The sequence below is a fragment of the Ambystoma mexicanum genome, chromosome 4p (genome assembly GCF_040938575.1).
Source record: "Ambystoma mexicanum isolate Mex_15411 chromosome 4p, UKY_AmexF1_1, whole genome shotgun sequence".
NCBI classification, from domain to species: Eukaryota; Metazoa; Chordata; class Amphibia; order Caudata; family Ambystomatidae; genus Ambystoma; species Ambystoma mexicanum.
Window position 1 is genome coordinate 1,178,447,404 of NC_090927.1, and position 19,147 is coordinate 1,178,466,550.

Sequence of the window (19,147 nt, forward strand, 5' to 3'; positions counted from 1 at the left end):
TCAGCGAGTTCCTTTGGAAGAAGGGATCAGTATATATCTATATATCTATATATATATCTATATCTATACATATATATATATCTATATATATATATATATATATGACAATGCATTACTTACCGTAAAAGCATTTCTGATGGTTGTATCTGCTTAGATTCACATGCTGTGCATAGGTCCGACATCCAGTGGTCACTGTGGAGTATTGCATTTTGTTTTCGTAGTCGAAAAAGGGACGTCGACAAGGCGTGTCTGTAACACTATCCCTATAGTGACGTGCGTTGTACCCACAATCCCTCACGCGTCGAGGTCCCTCTGTTTGTATTTTTTCTGCCCTGAGGGAACCTTCTATACGTGAGTACAGAAAAGAGATGTAGAAAGATGTCTATGTTCCTTCCATCCGAGCTGGAGGAAGGGTGGGCGCATGTGAATCTAAGCAGATACAACCATCAGAAATGCTTTTACGGTAAGTAATGCATTGTCTTCTGATGTTTGTTAATCTGCTTAGAATCACATGCTGTGCATAGACTAGCGAGCAGTACCCGGAGTTGGCGGTGGGTTATGAGAAGGCACAGTAGAGAAAAGATGTCTTAATACTGCCTGTCCCACCTGGGAGTCAGATCTAGAGTGTGCATCTAGACAGTAGTGTTTTGTAAAGGTGTGCACAGAACTCCAGGTAGCCGCTTTGCAGATGGACTCAAGGGGAACATTTGCAACGAAAGCTATGGAAACCCCAGTGCCTCGAGTAGAATGTGCTCTTGGCTTGAAGGGTAGTTCTCTCTTAGCAAGAGAGAAACAGAGTGATGCATTGAACAATCCATCTAGATATAGTGGACTTTGAGACTGCATCTCCTTCTCTTCCTGCTGCCACCGAGACAAAGAACTGATTAGTCTTTCTCAGTGGCCTGGTTCTTTCCATGTAGAACATGACAGCTCTGCGTACATCCAGTGTATGCAGACTTTTTACTCCCAAGTTGGAAGGCTTTTGAAAGAACGTTGGTAGTTCTATTGACTGGTTTACATGGAATTTCGAGATGAATTTCGGTGCAAACCTTGGGTGTGTGCGTAGAACCACCTTATCATTTGTGAACTGTTACGAAGGGGTCTAGAACAGAAAGAGCCTGTTGTTCACTTACTCTTCTAATGGAGGTGATAGCTATTAGGAAAGCAGTCTTAAGAGTGAGGTCTTTAAGAGTTGCCTTGTGCATGGGTTCAAATGGCGAGCCCACAAGTCTGGAAAGTACCACATTTAAGTCCCATCCGGGAGCTGGGTTAGCTATCGGAGGGTGTATTCTCTTTACCCCCTCCATGAAGGCCTTGATAACTGGTATCTTCCACCACGACACTTTAAGTTGGGAAGTGGTGTATGCAGAAAGTGCCGCCAGGTGGACTTTAATGGAATTGAACACTAGACCTGAATCCAGTAAATGGGTCAAGTACAGAACAATACGTGTGGGAGAGCAGTCAACCGGGTTGATGCTCTTACCTCTACACCAGATGACAAATCTTCTCCACTTGCTAGAATAGCAGTAGCGAGTATTAGGTTTTCTGGCTTTCCTGAGGATGTCCATACATCTCTGCGGAAGTTGTAGATGTCCAAATTCTATGATCTCAGGAGCCAGGCTGCTAAGTTCATGGTCTGAGGGCATGGATGCAGTGTCCTGCCCTTGTCCTGTGACAGCATGTTGTACGGGCAGGGAAGTTTCACTGGGGGAGATGGGGACATCTCCATCAAGTGCGCGAACCATGGCTGCCGGGCCCACATTGGGGCCACTAGTATCATGGTAACTTGTTCGTGGTGCATCTTGTGCACAACTTTGTTGAGAAGGGAAGTGGGGGGAAAGGCGTAGACACATTTCCCTGACCATTGAAGTGACAGACCGTTCCCCTTGGACTGGTTCTGGGGTACCTGGAGGCGTAACTTTGGCATTGTGAGTTCTCCAGAGTTGCGAACAGGTCTATTTCCGGGAATCCCCATTGCGTGAAGACGTCTAAGACGATGTCTTAGTGCAATCGCCATTCGTACTCTTCGAGCAGGGGGAAGTCTCTGCTGAGTTCGTCTGCTAGTAGATTGAGTTGCCCTGGTACGTGTTGTGACAGTAGGAACATGTTGTGTTTGAGAGCCCACATCCATATATTCTGGGACAGCTTGGACAGTCCTGGAGAGTGGGTGCCCCCCTGCTTGTTGATGTAGTACATGGCTGTGGTGCTGTCTCTAAGGACCATCACCGTCTTCCCTTGTAGGTGTTCCTGGAAGGCTTTTAGTGCTTTGAACACAGCCAGTAGCTCCAGTAGGTTTATGTGCTTGGATGCTACGCTCGGAGTCCACACTCCGTGAGCAGTCTGATGGGAAAGGTGAGTCCTCCATCCTGTGAGGGATGCGTCCGGGGTTAGAGTGGCCTCCACCGCGGGTGTGGCAAAGGGTTTTCCTATTATCAGGTTTTCCTTTGTCCACCACCGTAGCGAGAGAACCAAGGCCTGCGAGACTACCACTAGATCGTCCCATTGTCCGCTGGCCTGACACCACTGGCTTTTGAACCACTCTTGCATTGTTGATGGAGAAGCCCAGTTGGAACAAAAGGTCTACAGTCTTTTGGGTTTTTGAGAAGCATGTCTCGAAAGAATCCCCTGTTATGAGCCAGTCGTCGAGGTAAGGGTATACTGGGATGGATAACCTGCGCAGGTGGGCCGCTGCCACTGCCAGTACTTTCGTGAATACCCTTGGTGCAGATGCTATGCCGAAGGGTAGCACTCTGAACTGGTAGTGTTTGCCCTCTATCATGAACCTGAGGTATTTTCTGTGCCTGGCAACATTAAAATATGAAAGTATGCATCTTTCATGTCCAGTGTTGTCATGTAATCTCCCTGTGATAGCAGTGGGATCACTTCCTGTAAGGTCACCATACGAAACTTTTGGGGTTTGACAAACTTGTTCGCTGGGCGCAGATCTAATACAGGGCGCATGGTTAGATCCTTTTTGGGTACAAGGAAGTACACTGAATAAATACCTTCCGTTACCTGAGATAGAGGCACGACCTCTATGGCTCCTTTTTCCAGCAGTTGGTCCACTTCTTGGAGAAGGATGGCAAGGTGTTCCGGTGTCATGCGGCATCCCCTCGGGGGTCTGTATATTAGGGAACTGTTGAACTCTATACAGTAGCCGCGGGCTACGGTGGAAAGTACCCAGCGGTCTGATGTTATTCCCTCCCATGCTGGAAGAAAGGATGTTAACCGGCCCCCGACCGGCGTTGCATGGGAGGGGACGCGAATCTTCACGTCACTTGATGGTGTTGGTGGCTTGGGAGCCTCTGGGGGTGGAACCCCGGCCTCTTCCTTTGCCACGGCGTTGACCCCTCTGATTGTACTGGCTATTACCCTGGTAGTTGCTGGCAGAATACTGTTGTTGGTTTTGTTGCTGGCGTTGTCCACGAAAAAAGCGCTTATTACCAAATCCCCGCCTGTTAGGGGGTTTTGAAATTTGGTCTAGCTAGGGCCTTCTGTCGGCGTCGGGAACTGGCCTGATCTGTTTTCCGGCGCTTTCGGCGTATCTTTGGCCTTGTGCGCTGTTTTCAGCGTCCCACTCGCCGTACGTCTCTGGCCGCCCTTAGATGCTATGCGCGCGAGGCTTTCGGCGATCATTCTCTCTTCCGAGGGATCGGTCGCCGTCGCGCTATGTAACGTCGAGTCCTTGCCCGTCGAGTCCTTGCCGGCAACGTGAGCGCTCTTGCGATGCGCGTCGGAGGTTTTGGTGTTAGCGCCCTTATTTTTAGAATGCCCAGTCGCCTGTCGCGGAAGCGGGGAGGGCCGACGACCCTTACGGTCGGCGGAAGACGCCGGTGGCGCCGGCGCCCCCGTTGGCGCTATGGCTGCCTTCGTCTTTGACAAATGCGTGCCGGGGGTATGTGATTTGGTGTTTTTCCGTGTGCGTCCTTGTCGCCGGGGTGTTCATCCCCATAAACTGGGCGTGAGCCGGGCTTGTCGGGGCTGGGGACGGACGACGAGGAGCGTGAACGCTCCTTTGAGAGGTCTACAGCCTCCGTTACGGGGGCCGTGTAGTCACTGTCCTGGTCACTCTGCGGCAGCGGGCGAGGAGTCAGGCCTAGACATGGCGTAGGCCGGCCGCCTTTTGACCCTGCGGTCTTTTAGAGTTTTGGGCTTTAGTAATTTACAGGCCGCACAGCCGTCCTCCTGGTGATCGAGGGGTAAGCAACGGTTGCACAGTTTGTGCTCATCTTTCCAGGTATATTTACCCTTGCAAAGCGGGCAAAATCTAAATGGCGTCCTCTCCATAGCTGAGGGCAATAAGTGTGACTACGACCTCGAAAGAGAGGGAGGGGAAAGAGAAAGGCATTCTTAAAGAGAAGAAAGAAAATCCACAAAACCCCACTCTCCCTACTGTGTATGGCCGGCGAGGACTGGACACGTGTTCGGCAGCGCCGAAGGATCCCCTCCGCTCGTCCTTCCGTCGAAGATCTTGCTTGGCGGAGAAACAGCTCTGCGTCGAGGGAGGGATCTACGTTATTGATATTAATAACAAACGACCAAAGGTCGAAGAAACTATTTGGCAATGTCTCTCGAGGAGCTCCGCATAAAGGCCACCAGTAGCTGGGCGGAAAAAAACAATCTGAGGGACCTGGACGCGTGAGGGATTGTGGGTACAACGCACGTCACTATAGGGATAGTGTTACAGACACGCCTTGTCGACGTCCCCTTTTCGACTACGAAAAACAAAATGCAATACTCCGCAGTGACCACTGGATGTCGGACCTATGCACAGCATGTGATTCTAAGCAGATTAACAAACATCAGAAATATATATGATCCAAAGAATATTTAATGGATTTGTGCAAAGAAAGACTCCATTCAATCCCAATGTTCAGACCAGCCTGTACAGTGTTGAGATTGTAAATCCATTTTTGCTCAAGCTGTCTTAGTTTGCGGTCTCTGTCTCCCCCACGAGGATGGGCTGGCACTGTTTGTCTCTGTGTCTTTGGCAGTGTGTTTAGCTTTGACAAAATGGGCTACTAATTGTTTATCAGGCACTGAGTTTTTAACGCACGAGCGATGGTCACAGATCCTCTGCTTGATAGGTCTCTGTCTTATATGAGAATGCATTACTTACCGTAAAAGCATTTCTGATGGTTGTATCTGCTTAGATTCACATGCTGTGCATAGGTCCGACATCCAGTGGTCACTGCGGAGTATTGCATTTTGTTTTTCGTAGTCGAAAAGGGGACGTCGACCAGGCGTGTCTGAAACACTATCCCTATAGTGACGTGCGTTGTACCCACAATCCCTCACGCGTCGAGGTCCCTCTGTTTGTATTTTTTCTGCCCTGAGGGAGCCTTCTAGACGTGAGTGAGTACAGAAAGAGAGAGAGATATATAAAGGAAGTCTATGTTCCTTCCATCCGAGCGGGGAGGAAGGGTGGGCGCATGTGAATCTAAGCAGATACAACCATCAGAAATGCTTTTACGGTAAGTAATGCATTCTCTTCTGATGTTTGTTAATCTGCTTAGAATCACATGCTGTGCATAGACTAGCGAGCAGTACCCGGAGTTGGCGGTGGGTTATGAGAAGGAACAGTAGAGAAAAGGTGTCGTAATACTGCCTGTCCCACCTGGGAGTCAGATCTAGAGTGTGTATCTAGACAGTAGTGTTTTGTAAAGGTGTGCACAGAACTCCAGGTAGCCGCTTTGCAGATGGACTCAAGGGGAACATTTGCAATGAATGCTATGGATGCCCCCGTGCCTCGAGTAGTGTGCTCTTGGCTTAAAGGGTAGTTCTCTCTTAGCAAGAGTATAGCAGAGAGTGATGCATTGAACAATCCATCTAGAAATAGTGGATTTTGAAACCGCATCTCCTTCTCTTCCTGCTGCCACCGAGACGAAGAACTGATTAGTCTTCCTCAATGGTCTGGTTCTTTCCATGTAGAACATGACCGCCCTGCGTACATCAAGTGTGTGCAGAGTCCTTTCTCCAAAATTGGAAGGATTTTGAAAGAACGTTGGTAGTTCTATAGACTGGTTTACGTGGAATTTAGAAATAAATTTTGGAGCAAACCTAGGGTGAGTGCGTAGAACCACTTTATCTTTGTGAACTGTAACAAAGGGGTCTAGAATAGAAAGAGCCTGAAGTTCACTTACTCTCCTGATGGAGGTGATAGCTATTAAAAAAGCAGTCTTAAGAGTAAGATGTTTAAGGGATGCTTTGTGCATGGGTTCGAATGGAGAGCCCATGAGTCTGGTAAGTACCACATTAAGGTCCCATCCGGGAGCAGGGTCAGCTATCGGGGGGTGTATTCTTTTTACTCCCTCCATGAATGCCTTTATAACTGGGATCCTCCACCACGACACTTTGAGTTGGGAGGTGGTGTATGCAGAAAGTGCCGCTAGGTGGACTTTAATGGAGTTAAACACTAGGCCTGAATCCAAGAGATGGGTCAGGTATAGTACCACATGTGTGGGAGAGCAGTCAATAGGGTTGATGCTTTTACTCCTGCACCAGATGACAAATCTCTTCCACTTGCTAGAATAGCAGTGGCGAGTGTTCGGTTTTCTGGCTTCCCTGAGGATGTCCATGCATCTTTGCGGGAGTTGTAGATGTCCGAACTCTATGACCTCAGGAGCCAAGCTGCTAAATTCATGTTCTGGGGGCATGGGTGCAGAGTCCTGCCCTTGTTCTGAGATAGCATGTTGTACGGGCAGGGGAGTTTTACTGGGGGAGATAGAGACATCTCCATTAAGTGAGCGAACCATGGCTGTCGGGCCCACATTGGGGCCACCAGTATCATGGTCACTTGTTCCTGGTGCATCTTGTGCACCACCTTGTTGAGAAGGGGAGTCGGGGGAAAAGCGTAAACAAATTTCCCTGACCATTGCATCGATAGACCGTTCCCCTTGGATTGGTTCTGGGGGTACCTGGAGGCGTAACTTAGGCATTGAGAGTTCTCCAGGGTTGCGAACAGGTCTATTTCTGGGAATCCCCATTGTGTGAAGACGTCGAAGACGATGTCTTCGTGCAGACGCCATTCGTACTCTTCGGGCAGGGGGAAATCTCTGCTGAGTCTGTCTGCCAGCAGATTGAGTTCCCCGGGTACATGTAGTGATAGTAGGAACATGTCCTGTTTGAGAGCCCACTTCCATATATTCTGGGCCAGTTTGGACAAGCCTGGAGAGTGGGTGCCCCCCTGCTTGTTGATGTAGTACATGGCTGTAGTGCTGTCCGTAAGGACCATTACTGTCTTGCCTTGTAGGTGTTCTTGGAAGGCTTTTAGCGCCTTGAATACCGCTAGTAGCTCCAGTAGATTGATGTGTTTGGATGCTACGTTCGGAGTCCACACTCCGTGAGCAGTCTGATGGGATAGGTGAGCACCCCATCCTGTGAGGGATGCGTCTGTGGTTAGAGTGGCTTCCGCCGCGGGTGTGGCAAAGGGTTTTCCTTTTTCCATGTTCCCCTTTGTCCACCACTGTAGCGAGAGAACCAAGGCCTGCGAGACCACCACTAGATCGTCCCATTGTCCGCTGGCCTGACACCACTGGCTGTTGAGCCACTCTTGCATTGGGCGCATGCGCAGGCGCGCGCGAGGTACCAAATAAATACACGACGCCATAATTCCTAGCAAGCGCATTGCTTTGCGTACCGTCACCTCTCGGCCGGTCACATATTGGGGGATCTGAAACAGCATGTTTTGGACCCTCTCTTTGGAGGGGAAGACGAGGCCGTCCCTTGTTTGAATTAGAGCCCCTAGAAATTGTTTGATTTGACTGGGGTCTAGACTGGACTTCTTTTCGTTGATGGAGAAGCCCAGTTGGAACAAAAGGTCTACCGTCTTTTGGGTATTGGAGAAACATGTTTCGTAGGAGTCCCCTGTTATGAGCCAGTCGTCGAGGTAAGGGTAAACTGGGATGGACAACCTGCGCAGGTGGGCCGCAGCCACTGCCAGTACCTTTGTGAATACCCTTGGTGCTGAAGCTATACCGAAGGGTAGCACCTTGAACTGGTAGTGTTTGCCCTCTATCATGAACCTTAGGTATTTTCTGTGCGCTGGCAACATTGAAATATGAAAGTATGCATCTTTCATGTCCAATGTTGTCATGTAATCTCCCTGTGAAAGCAGCGGGATCACCTCCTGTAAGGTCACCATACGAAACTTTTGGGGTTTGATAAACTTGTTCGCTGGGCGCAGATCTAATACAGGGCGCATGGTTAGATCCTTTTTGGGTACAAGGAAGTACACTGAATAAATACCTTCCGTTACCTGAGATAGAGGCACGACCTCTATGGCTCCTTTTTCCAGCAGTTGTTGTACTTCTTGAAGAAGGATGGCAAGATGTTCCGGCGTCAACCGCCGTCCCCTCGGGGGTCTGTAGGATGGGGAACTGTTGAATTCGATACAGTATCCGTGGGCTACGGTGGAAAGTACCCAACGGTCTGACGTTATCTCCTCCCATGCAGGAAGAAAGGATGTTATCCGGCCCCCGACCGGTGTTGCATGGGAGGGGACGCGAATCTTCGCGTCACTTGGAGTTGTTGGGGGCTTGGGAGCCTCTGGGGGTGGATCCCCGACCTCTCCCTTTGCCCCGGCGTTGGCCTCTTTGGCTGTACTGCCCACTATTGGCTTGGTAATTGGTGGCAGGGTATTGCTGATGGTGACCTTGTTGTTGTTGCCGTTGGCCACGAAAAAAGCGCTTGTTGCCATAGCCGCGTCTGGTAGTGGGCTTAGAGATCTGGTCAAGAGTCTTGATAGTGTCGAACTCTTTTTTGGCCATCTCTAGGGCTTCATCTACCGCTTTTCCGAAGAGGTTGGCGTCCTCGACAGGTTTATTTATTAAAGACGCCTGTGTCTCCGGTTTAAAGCCTGAGTTGCGCAGCCATACATGGCGCTTTAGGAGTATTCCTTGTACCAGGGAACGTCCTGCTGTTTCTGCCGCGTCCAGAGAGTTTTTTACAATGCTCTGGTTCACTTGTGTTCCTTCGCCAATAGTCGACAGTAGGCGTGTACGTAAAGGCTCCGGTGCTTCCTCTGCGTCTTTGCGCAGTTTGGCCCACTGCGCGTCTGCGTAGCTCGCAAGCAAGGAATTGTTGTTGGCAATTCTTGCTGAGAAGGCAGCCGAGGAAGTAACTCTTTTTGCAAGGGCATATAGCCTCTTGCCCTCCTTGTCAGGGGGTGCCTCACTGGTGGAAAGTGGTACCCCTGCCCTCTTTCTAGTATTAGATACAACTAGGGAGTCCGGTATGGAATGTCCCCTAATGTAGAGCGGGTCTGAGGGTGAAGGAGCGAAAAGTTTCTCAATCCGTGGATTGACCCCTCTGATCAATGCGGGAGTGGACAGCGACGGGGTGATCCTCCTTTTAACTGAGGCGAGGAGTGGAATGGTCTGGCTGACCGGGGGTTTTTCTTTAATGACTCTTTCTACAAAGTCTAATTCTGGAGAGAGTTCTCCCGTGTCCAGTTCGAAATGCGCTGCTGCTCTGCGCAACAGTGCATTGAAAGTAGGCTGATCGTCAATTGGAGACGTGTTCCTAACTGGAGAATTATCCGGAGGAGTTAGATTTAGGGCATCAGTGTCGGAACACACTGATGGTGATTGCCAGGGGTGCGAAGGTCCTCCTCCTGGGCTAATCCCGAAGCCTTCTTCTATAATGTCTGTTCTGTCTTCTAGACATTCCTCCTGGTTCTGTCCTTCGTTGTCCATGAAATCATCTTCTTCCTCGAAGTATTGTTCCTCCCCAGTGAGGTCATATACATCTTGGAAGTCTGAGGCTGTGTCCAGCAGGGGATCGACCAGCCTCGGTTTTTTGGCTCTGGGGTCGTCTTGAGGCCCTTCTCTAGTTCTTCTGAGAGTTAGAGGGGCTTGGGTACTCAAACTTTTCCATCCTCTCCATACAGAGGTGGAGTCTCTCCATAGTTTCATGGGGTACCCCAGAGCGGTCTAGCGGGGGAAAACTCGAGTTGTCTACCTCGAAATGGCTCGACCTCTCCCAAAGCGTCGAGGAAAGTGTCCCGTCGCCCTCCTCAAAACCCTCAGGTGTGTCGGGAGACTCCCTGACTGAAGGGGGTAGTCCCTGCTTTCCTTCGGGTGTTTTCGGCGTATCCTTTGATCTAAGCGTAACGCTCGACGAAATCTTCGGCGTACGCTTTTGGGCGTCGGCTACAACGATCCTGGCTAAGCTATCGGCGACATTCTTGTCGGCGGAAGTTTGAGTTTTCGACGCTATGGGTATCGAGCGCTGTACGGCGGTCTGCGCCTTCTGTTGATGCGCACCGGCCGATGGTTTGGTGGTGGCGCCCTTGTTTGCCGAAAGCCCAGTCGCAGGTCGCGGCTGCGGTTGCGAGAGGGGCTTCGAACCCGAACGGTCCGAGGAGGCCGCCGGTGGAACCTGCGTCTCCTTGGGCGCCGAAGCTCTCTTCGATTTAGACGAAGAAGAGCCATGGGTTGTGTGCTTATCTTTATGTGAATCTTTGTGTGCGTCAGTGTCGCCGGGGTGTTCATCCCCATAAGCAGGGCGTGAGCCGAGCCCGTCGGGGCCGGGGACAGACGACGAAGCGCGTAAGCGCTCCTTAGAGGGGGTTTCGACTTCCGTGGCGGAGGTCGTGTCATCGCGTTCCTCGTCACTGTCGGTGGTAGCAGCGGCGGGTGAACCTTCGGCCTTCGACATCGCGTAGGCCGCCCACCTTTTAACCCTACGGTCTTTTAGAGTTTTAGGCTTCAGAAGCCGACAAGCCGCGCACCCTTCCTCTTTGTGATCGAGGGGCAAGCAGCGGTTACACCGTGAGTGCTTGTCCTTCCAAGTGAATTTGCCTTTACAAAGTGGGCAAAACCTAAATGGTGTCCTCTCCATAGCAGAGGCAATAAATCGCGATAAACACCCCCAGGGAAAGGAAGGGGAAAGGGAAAGGCATTCTCAGAAAGACCCAGAGATGTCCCACGACCCCACTCTCCCTACTGTATGTGGCCAGCGAGGCCAGGCCACGTGTTCGGCAGCGCCGAAGATTTCCTCCGCTCGACCCTCCGTCGACGATTTTGCTCGGCGGAGAACAGCTACACTGCGTCGAGGGAGTGCTGTATTAATCTTCGTAGAAGAAACGACCAAAGGTCGAGGGTTGCAATGTCTCTCGAGGAGCTCCGCGTGAAGGCGACCAGAAGCTGGGCGGAAAAAAACAATCTGAGGGACCTCGACGCGTGAGGGATTGTGGGTACAACGCACGTCACTATAGGGATAGTGTTTCAGACACGCCTGGTCGACGTCCCCTTTTCGACTACGAAAAACAAAATGCAATACTCCGCAGTGACCACTGGATGTCGGACCTATGCACAGCATGTGATTCTAAGCAGATTAACAAACATCAGAAATATATATATATATATCCACATGGGCAAGTGATGGCGTAAATTGCCCATGGTGTGTTACAGTTCACAAAGCTCTTTAAATGCCAAGTAAAACCGTTTAAATTAACGGATTTGAGGTTTTTCGTCAAACCACATACTGAGCAGTTTCCGCAATTAAAATGCCCATTGACTGGTGGCAGGTGCCATAATGTTGTTTGTTGCGGGGTAGAAGGTGTCTTTGAGACTTTGTACGTATGTACCAATTTATCACGTAAATTGGGCATACATTTGAATGCAAAACATGGTTTCTGCATAGAAAATTCTTCAGTTTGAATCAGAGGCTAGTTTTTTAAAATGCAACGGCGCAGGTCATTGCTAAAAGGGGAGAAAGTGGAAACGCATGTGATTTTATCCTCATGGACCCTGTCTTGTTTTTCCAAACACTGAGATCTATTAGTGTTGCGTGCCCTTTTCATTGATCGTCGGATGATATATGGTGGGTATCCCCGTTCTTTCAATCTGTGAGACAAATTTTGGCTATTGTTGTCGAAATCTTCCTTTGCTGAACATTTGGGTCTGATACGCAAGAATTGACCAAAAGGAAGGTTTTCTCGCAGTGATTGAGGGTGGAAACTTTTAAACGACAGCAATGTGTTTGTCTGTTGGCTTCTTGTATAGATTAGTGTTTAAATTACCAGAAGATGTTTTATAGATCAGTAGATCTAGAAAGGCTATTTTTTGATGATTGAAATTCATAGTGAATTTGATGCAAGGGTCTTGTGAGTTTAACCACGCAAGAAACTGTCAGAGTTGTTTCACTGCCATGCCATTGTAAGAACACATCCATATAACAATGCCAAGCTTTAGTTTGCATTTTGAAGGGATTGTTTTCATGGTACACTGATTTTTGTTCTAAGTTGTCCATGAATAAATTTGCTAGGTCGGGAACAAAGGTCACGCCCATGCTTGTCCCGTGTAGCTGTTGGTAAAACGTGTCTTCCACCATAAAGAAATTGTTGACCAATGCCATTTTAATGCATTCACATATGAAATCTGATGGAACTGACAGATCTTCTCTTTTCAAGGTACGCATGTATGATCTCGATGCATTGCAATTGAGGAATGCTAGTGTATAGCGACTCCACATCTAGTGCGACCAAAATATCGCTCGGGTTAGTGACAAGGTTGTTGACAATGTTTATCATACTGGTGGTGTCTTGGACATATGATCTAATTTTTAATACAAACGCTGAGAAAAGAGTTAGTGTAAATAGACAACGGTTCTAATAGAGAGCCAATCGCGGCTACAATGAGGCGTCCTGGTGGATTGAGGTCGTCTTTGTGAATTTTTGGAAGGCAGTATAGGGCTGGGATAGTGGGATGGTTTGTTGTAAGGAACGCTGTTTCATCATCATCTATCCAGCCTTCATTAGATGCATGTGACGGAAGACTGCTAATTTCATCCCGTATGGTGTTAGTTGGGTTTCCCTTGAGCTGTCTGTAAAAAATGTTGTTTTCTAGTAGTTTGTTGACTTCAGCTTTGTATTTTTGAGTGTCCCATAACACCACGCCTCCGCCCTTGTCCGCTGGTTTAATAACAAATAGATTGTTAGTCTCTAGACTGGTCAGGGCTAATTTTTCTTCTTTAGAGAGATTATTGATGCATCTGTTCTTTGTTTTGATAAGTGTTTTCATCTCTCGGAGCACCTTGTTCTCGAAACTGACGATCTCGGGTGAAACCATCGATGTCAAAGGTGTAAAGAAGGGCGGCTTAAGGCCTGTTGCATTTGTTGTTTGAACCACAGGATCTTTGTTCCGAATGAAATATTTTAATCTTACAATGCGAAAGAAATTGCGCATCTCAATTTCAGTTGGAGTCAGATTGTGCTGACTCAGATTGAAAATTGGAATCCCCGATATTGGAGTTACCAAATTTGGGGGGGGGGGGGGGGGGGGGGGGGGGGTGGTTGCCATTGGTGGGTGCACATACCGTGATTGCCTGGCTGTCGCATTTGGCCTCTTTTGCCCCGTGCCTCACCACATCTTCAATTACACTGAAGAAACATTCAAAATACTTTTGAAACAGGAGAGGACCTCTTTCGTTAAACTCAATTTGATAATTTGAGATACATGTCACGCAAAAAAAAGGGAATAAGTTCAGGTTAAAACAGAAAAGTATGTCTTTTGTTGTGTATTCTTGAAAGATGCTGAGAATTTAAAATGCATTGAGCGCTAACTTAATTGCCCATCTAAAAAAATAAAAGCACAGAAATGAAGTCTCCTGAGAAATGAAACCCTCCAAGGAAGCCATTTCATGTAAAATGAATGAAGGGTTACCAGGCAACACCAGGCGTAAACAGGCAAGAAATAATTAAAAAAAAGCTTAGTAACGAAATAAAGGTGAAATAATCTAATATTTCAGGAACATATACAAATGCCTTTTTTGCAGCAAAACTCCAAATGCAGCCATCAGACAGACGCATGGCATATTTTATCACAATGCCTAACAGAAAACACCCATTGGGAGAAATTGCATAATTCCTGCAGGAGACAAGAGGTGCACCTGCCTCCCTCCCTTTTCTCCACCCAGGATCCTCTTGGGTATGCCTGTGAGCAAAGTACCATAACATTGTGATATTCTCCATTTTGGACAAAGCAAAATCTTAGATACTGCGAATTTTCCATTAGCTGTTTATGTAGATTTTCAAACTGCGCGTGCTTGAAATAAAAACTGATTTGAGGCAAAGGCTTAGCAGCGATTACCAAGAATAGATCCACATTACATAAGATTGAGGTTTTAGGAACAGAACTCCACAAGCACATGCATTACCTCTACATCCCCAAAACAGAGGCCTGTGTTGGCATTATGAGAAGTAACTATTTCAGATGGTAATGTAACATTCAGTTCATTTAGTAACTTTTTGATTTGGACTAATCCGATCTTAATTGAAAGGCACTACCGAAATCCTCAAATTAATGTGATATGAACTTAAAATGTATTCCAAACCTGGAAGGGATATTAAGACCCTGTGCATCTATGCAAGATCCTATGCTGGAAAAATGTGTGCTGACAAGGCGCACTAAGACATTAATTTTCATCATGTTGTAAAACAATGGCTGGAAAATCTCTTAAATGAGTCTTGAATTTTGAACAGCTCATACTGTAAAGTTTCCTAGTGATGCAAGATCTAATGTGAAACTTACAAATTATACTTTCCTGAATTTTTAAAATAGTTTTACAAATCTGAAAAATTGCAGAAAAATGCACTGCTGAATCTAGCGTCAAGTTAAGTGGGAAAAATACATATGCCCAACACTAATTGAATAATTAGAATGCATTCCATAACAAATGACGGAAGTTTTAGAAAGAAGGGAACTATATTTTGCAGCCTTCGAGTAGATGTAGGCGTGTACCATTTTCTTTTAGGAATTCATTTCTCTCAACTCAAACTTACAATTAAGATCAGTATATTTGCTCTCCAGGGCTTGCACATACAATTCATATTGCTTCCACCTGAAATAGGAGAAAAATATTCAGATTACTTTGTGCTTAAAATTTGTGCTAGTTTAACATGCCCATTTGCACCCAGGTTTCTGGTTCAGAAAAGAAAAGCGTTAAAACTATTTATACCCACTCCCTCCATGACCTTAAAGATAAATTGGTGATCTACTGTAAGTGTTCAATCTTCTGACTGTATTGTAGGAGGCACAGTTATCCCAATATCAGGAAGGGTTCAAATAACATTAAACAAATGAAGTTACTCACCGTAGGGACGAAAGTACTGAGGAACCTTTGGCAGCGAAAAACAGCTTCCTTAAATTAGAGAGCGTGAGGGTGCAGCCTTGTGCACCCCCTGCAGAGGCCCCGGCTTTCGGCGCCTCACCTCAGTCCCCTTTGAACATATCGGACGCTTAGATAACTGGCTACGCTCATTACATATTAGCCATTGGCACAATAGCGGGGGAAGGGGGTGGGACGTATGGTGTAAAGGGGACTGAGACTGTAGTCACTACAGTAACTTTGATTACTCATAAGTCCTGTCCCCTTTACTCCATCCTTGGGGTGATTTCACCGAAGAACAAAGGGTGGAGCGGTGATAACCTGTCTCATATCTAGGAAGAAGCAAAAAAGGTTCTTCAGAACCGCCTGACCAAACGCTGCATCACGTGTGGAGCTGGTGTCCAGTGAGTGGTGCTTACAGAAGGCCGACGAGGGGCCCAATGATGAACTAAGAAGCAGGTTGCTGAAACAAGACAGCCGTGGCCTTGGCTCTGAACGCATGGGACATGAATCCTTTTTTTTATATAACACAAAGGAACGGTTATGGGAGTACGATTTAACATCAACATAGCATTCTCTTACATGCAGGCAAAAACACAACATTCAAACTGTCCCTAAAAGAAGAACACCCGGTCCCTATGGGGGGGGTGCTTTCCCTGGGTTACCGATGGTGCACTGCCTATCTAATAGGGATAGCAGAAGAGGAGCTGTCCCTCATTGCCGTGTCTCATATTCATTAAATCTATCTGTTAAACTAAAAACCCAATGATCTACCAAAGAGAACGGGAGACTGGACTTGTGATTAAATCACGTCTCTTATATATCTTACAATGCAACTGACAGGGGACTTTCTGATTTTTATTCACCCGCTAGCCTGAAGGCTTCAGACACAACTAAATGGTATTCATGGGTATTAAAAGATCCCTCTATGTAGGGATAACCTAAAAGGATTTCTCACAGCCAGTGAGTAATCAGATTGTTGGTGTGTCCCAAACCTGTTCTGCGGACATCGGAAAAAATCATGAGACAAGCTCTCGATCTATGTGGTCGACCGGTTTCGATGAAAACTTGTGGATACCATCATCTTGCTCAGGACTGCATGCTTCTGAATATGTGGAGTTCATCCCAGGAGTATGCAAGGACTGGTCGTTCATAGCAAACAAGTGGTTAAAGGGATGGTCTAGTAAAAAATTTTATTTAAAAAATAGATAGGCAACATAAAAAAAAAAATACTAGCATTCTCCGTTTTAAAACTTCCTAAGTAAAATGTTGAGCTATTCAAGCTCAAAATTCGCAAAAGCAAGCACATGGGCGCATCCATTTTGTGAAATGTAGGCCCTCCTGTGCTGGCTTTTGTTTTTGCGGCACTAATGAAGAAAAAGCCAGCCAGCTGTAGTAAACAAAGGCTACCGCTGGGTGGCTTTCCCTTCATTAGTGCTGTAGGCGGAGGACGGGGACCGGAGACCAGAGCAGGAAAGCTGCAGCTGAATCTCGGTAAGTGCTATTTATTTTTTATAAATAAGCACTAGCTGCGTTTTTTTTTCTAAGTTTTCCGGGCTGGAGTAGAGTAGGAAAAAGATATTCCATTTGTCTATTACAATTGTTCAAAAAAAAAAAAAAAATGTGCGGCACTTACCACTTTGGCCAACAATTGTGCCATCACCATAAAACCTGCCAACAAAGGAGGGGCTACGGTGGTGATGGACACATCTGCTTACAATAACAACATGGTCAATGTTTTGATGCAAGTCCAAAAGAGCTATCGGGTGCTTCCACCGGATCCTAACAACAATTTGAGGACCCTCATCTGCCCTCTCGTTAACAGGGATACATTAGGCCCAGAGAGGCAGCTTTTCTAACACCCCCACATCCATGACTAGCAGCACTGTATGCTTTACCCAAGATCCACATAGGCCTCATTCCTCCCCCTAGACGTCCGACAGTGCCCGGAATCAATTCTATTTTAGAACCTTTATCACAATTTGTGGATTTATTCATAAAAAACGAAATTCCAAAAATGCAATCCTACATAAAAGATTTGCCAGCCATGCTCCTTATGTTAAACACACTGGAATACAATAAAGACACAGTGGCTGGTGACGATGGACATCTAATCCCTCTATACAAAAATTCTCCAATAGGAAACATTGGTTATGGTACAGAGGTTGTTACAATCAGGCATTGACCTGAATGGAGTTCCTGCTACATTCTCGCAGAAATAGCATTGACCCGGAATTATTTAATCTTCAGAGATACTTTCTACCAACAGATATCGGGGACGGCCATGGGGGCTAGATTTGCTCAGAGTTTGGCCAACCTTTATGTGGATCAGTTCGAAAGGAGCCATATTCACCCAGCAACTAATCCCTTTACAAGCAATATGAAGGTTTGGCGTCGGTGCTTTGACATTTTCATAATTTTTGAGGGCACCATGAATTAATTAAAATAATTTCATCAATGGCTCAATACTTGCAATCCCCATCTGCAATTAACTTTCGAACCCGAAAAAGACGAGGAACTTCCTTGATCTACAGATTATAGCAAGTGAGGGACGCTGGATATCAAAGATATAAAGGAAAACAACTGACCACAACTCTTTATTATGCTATAATAGCTACCATCCTCAGGCACTGAAAGACAATCTCCCTTTCAGGTGTTTTTTGTGATACTGGCGTGTATGTACCAACGACTCGGATTACATCTGGCAAGCTAAGACACTCAGACAACTAGTGGATCGTGTATATCCTACCAGAATAGTGAACACCACATATAAACGGGCTAAAACCATTCCCAGGGCAGCTATAGTTGATACACAAAAAACCACCAGCGAATTACAACATTACAGCCATTTTCAGCTACTCCGTATTGTTTAATACATAAAACGGGAAATAAAAAATAAAAAGGTGTGGCCAATGCTGAATACTGGAACTAAAACTCTTACAACCCCCCTTTTTTGCATTAAAAAGGAGGCAAAACATGAGGGACAAATTGTTCCAGACTTTACCTCATCAGCATGAAATACAAGAACAGACTCAACCAACATTATGGACAAGTGGACCCCCTGGCAGGACATTCCCATTTGGGAGATGCTCCATGTGCGCACAAACAAAACAAAGCACACAGATTGACATTGGATGGAAGACCCCTTGGGTCCAAAAACATTCACAAACCACAACAGCACTGGGGTGATTTATTGGATCACGTGCCGGTGTAATCTGAAGTATATAAGTATGACCACATGCCAGATCAAAAAAAGAATGAACAAGCACAAGTCCTGACTTTGGACGGGGAAAGTGTCGGCACCTCTATTACCTAATTTCTTGGCAGAGGGCACAACAAATTTAATTAGACAATTGAGAAGATAAAGTTACTGCCTCGTCTAGGCAACTGTAACAGCATCATACTGCGGAGGGAAAAACCTGGATCTACAGATTGGACACATGCAATCAAGGGCTCAACGAGGCGGTCTAATGGCATGATTTGGCAGTGCAACCATGTTGAACACCATGAAACTAACATATACAGCCCCTGATTAGTGGGCGACTATAGACCAGTTTACATCACCCACTACAATATATAGTGGTGTGATGCACATACTAAGGGCCCAAAAATGATGGGCTAAACAATCCATTGTTGAGCCATTGACAATAGGTCACACGACCATTTGGATAACACGCACCAGGCAATACACATCCACCACTGCCAGGTTTGCCCATGGAACTACACCCCAATGGCTTTCTTTTTCCCAAAAATAAGCTTTGGTGCGAGTGGGGTCCGGCACCTCATGCAGACCGACTTCGACCGAGAGCAAATGATCTCATGCTGATTTAGTAGCGCCACAGCCGTGTGCCGTATGCATCGGCTCTCACTACCCACTTTTATAGATATTGCAGTGATGCACATGCAAATGGCCAGTTCATGATAGGCTAAACATTCTATTGTTTAGCCATTGAAGAGGTCACACGATCCAGTAAGTGTCCCTTTATTTGGACAACGCGCACCAGGCAGTACATGCTTACCACAGTGGCAAGATTTA

The 19,147-nt window shown here is 46.8% G+C and overlaps 1 protein-coding gene across 2 annotated transcripts in view; it reads right to left on the reverse strand.

Annotated features, from left to right (window-relative positions):
- WTAP (WT1 associated protein) overlaps positions 1-19,147 on the reverse strand; it is a 595,396-nt gene that overhangs the window by 379,361 nt on the left and 196,888 nt on the right. For both annotated transcript variants that reach the window (XM_069606821.1, XM_069606823.1), the window contains exon 4: positions 14,786-14,844. In XM_069606821.1, the coding sequence (XP_069462922.1) occupies positions 14,786-14,844 (59 nt within the window). The remainder of the gene's footprint in view (positions 1-14,785; positions 14,845-19,147) is intronic.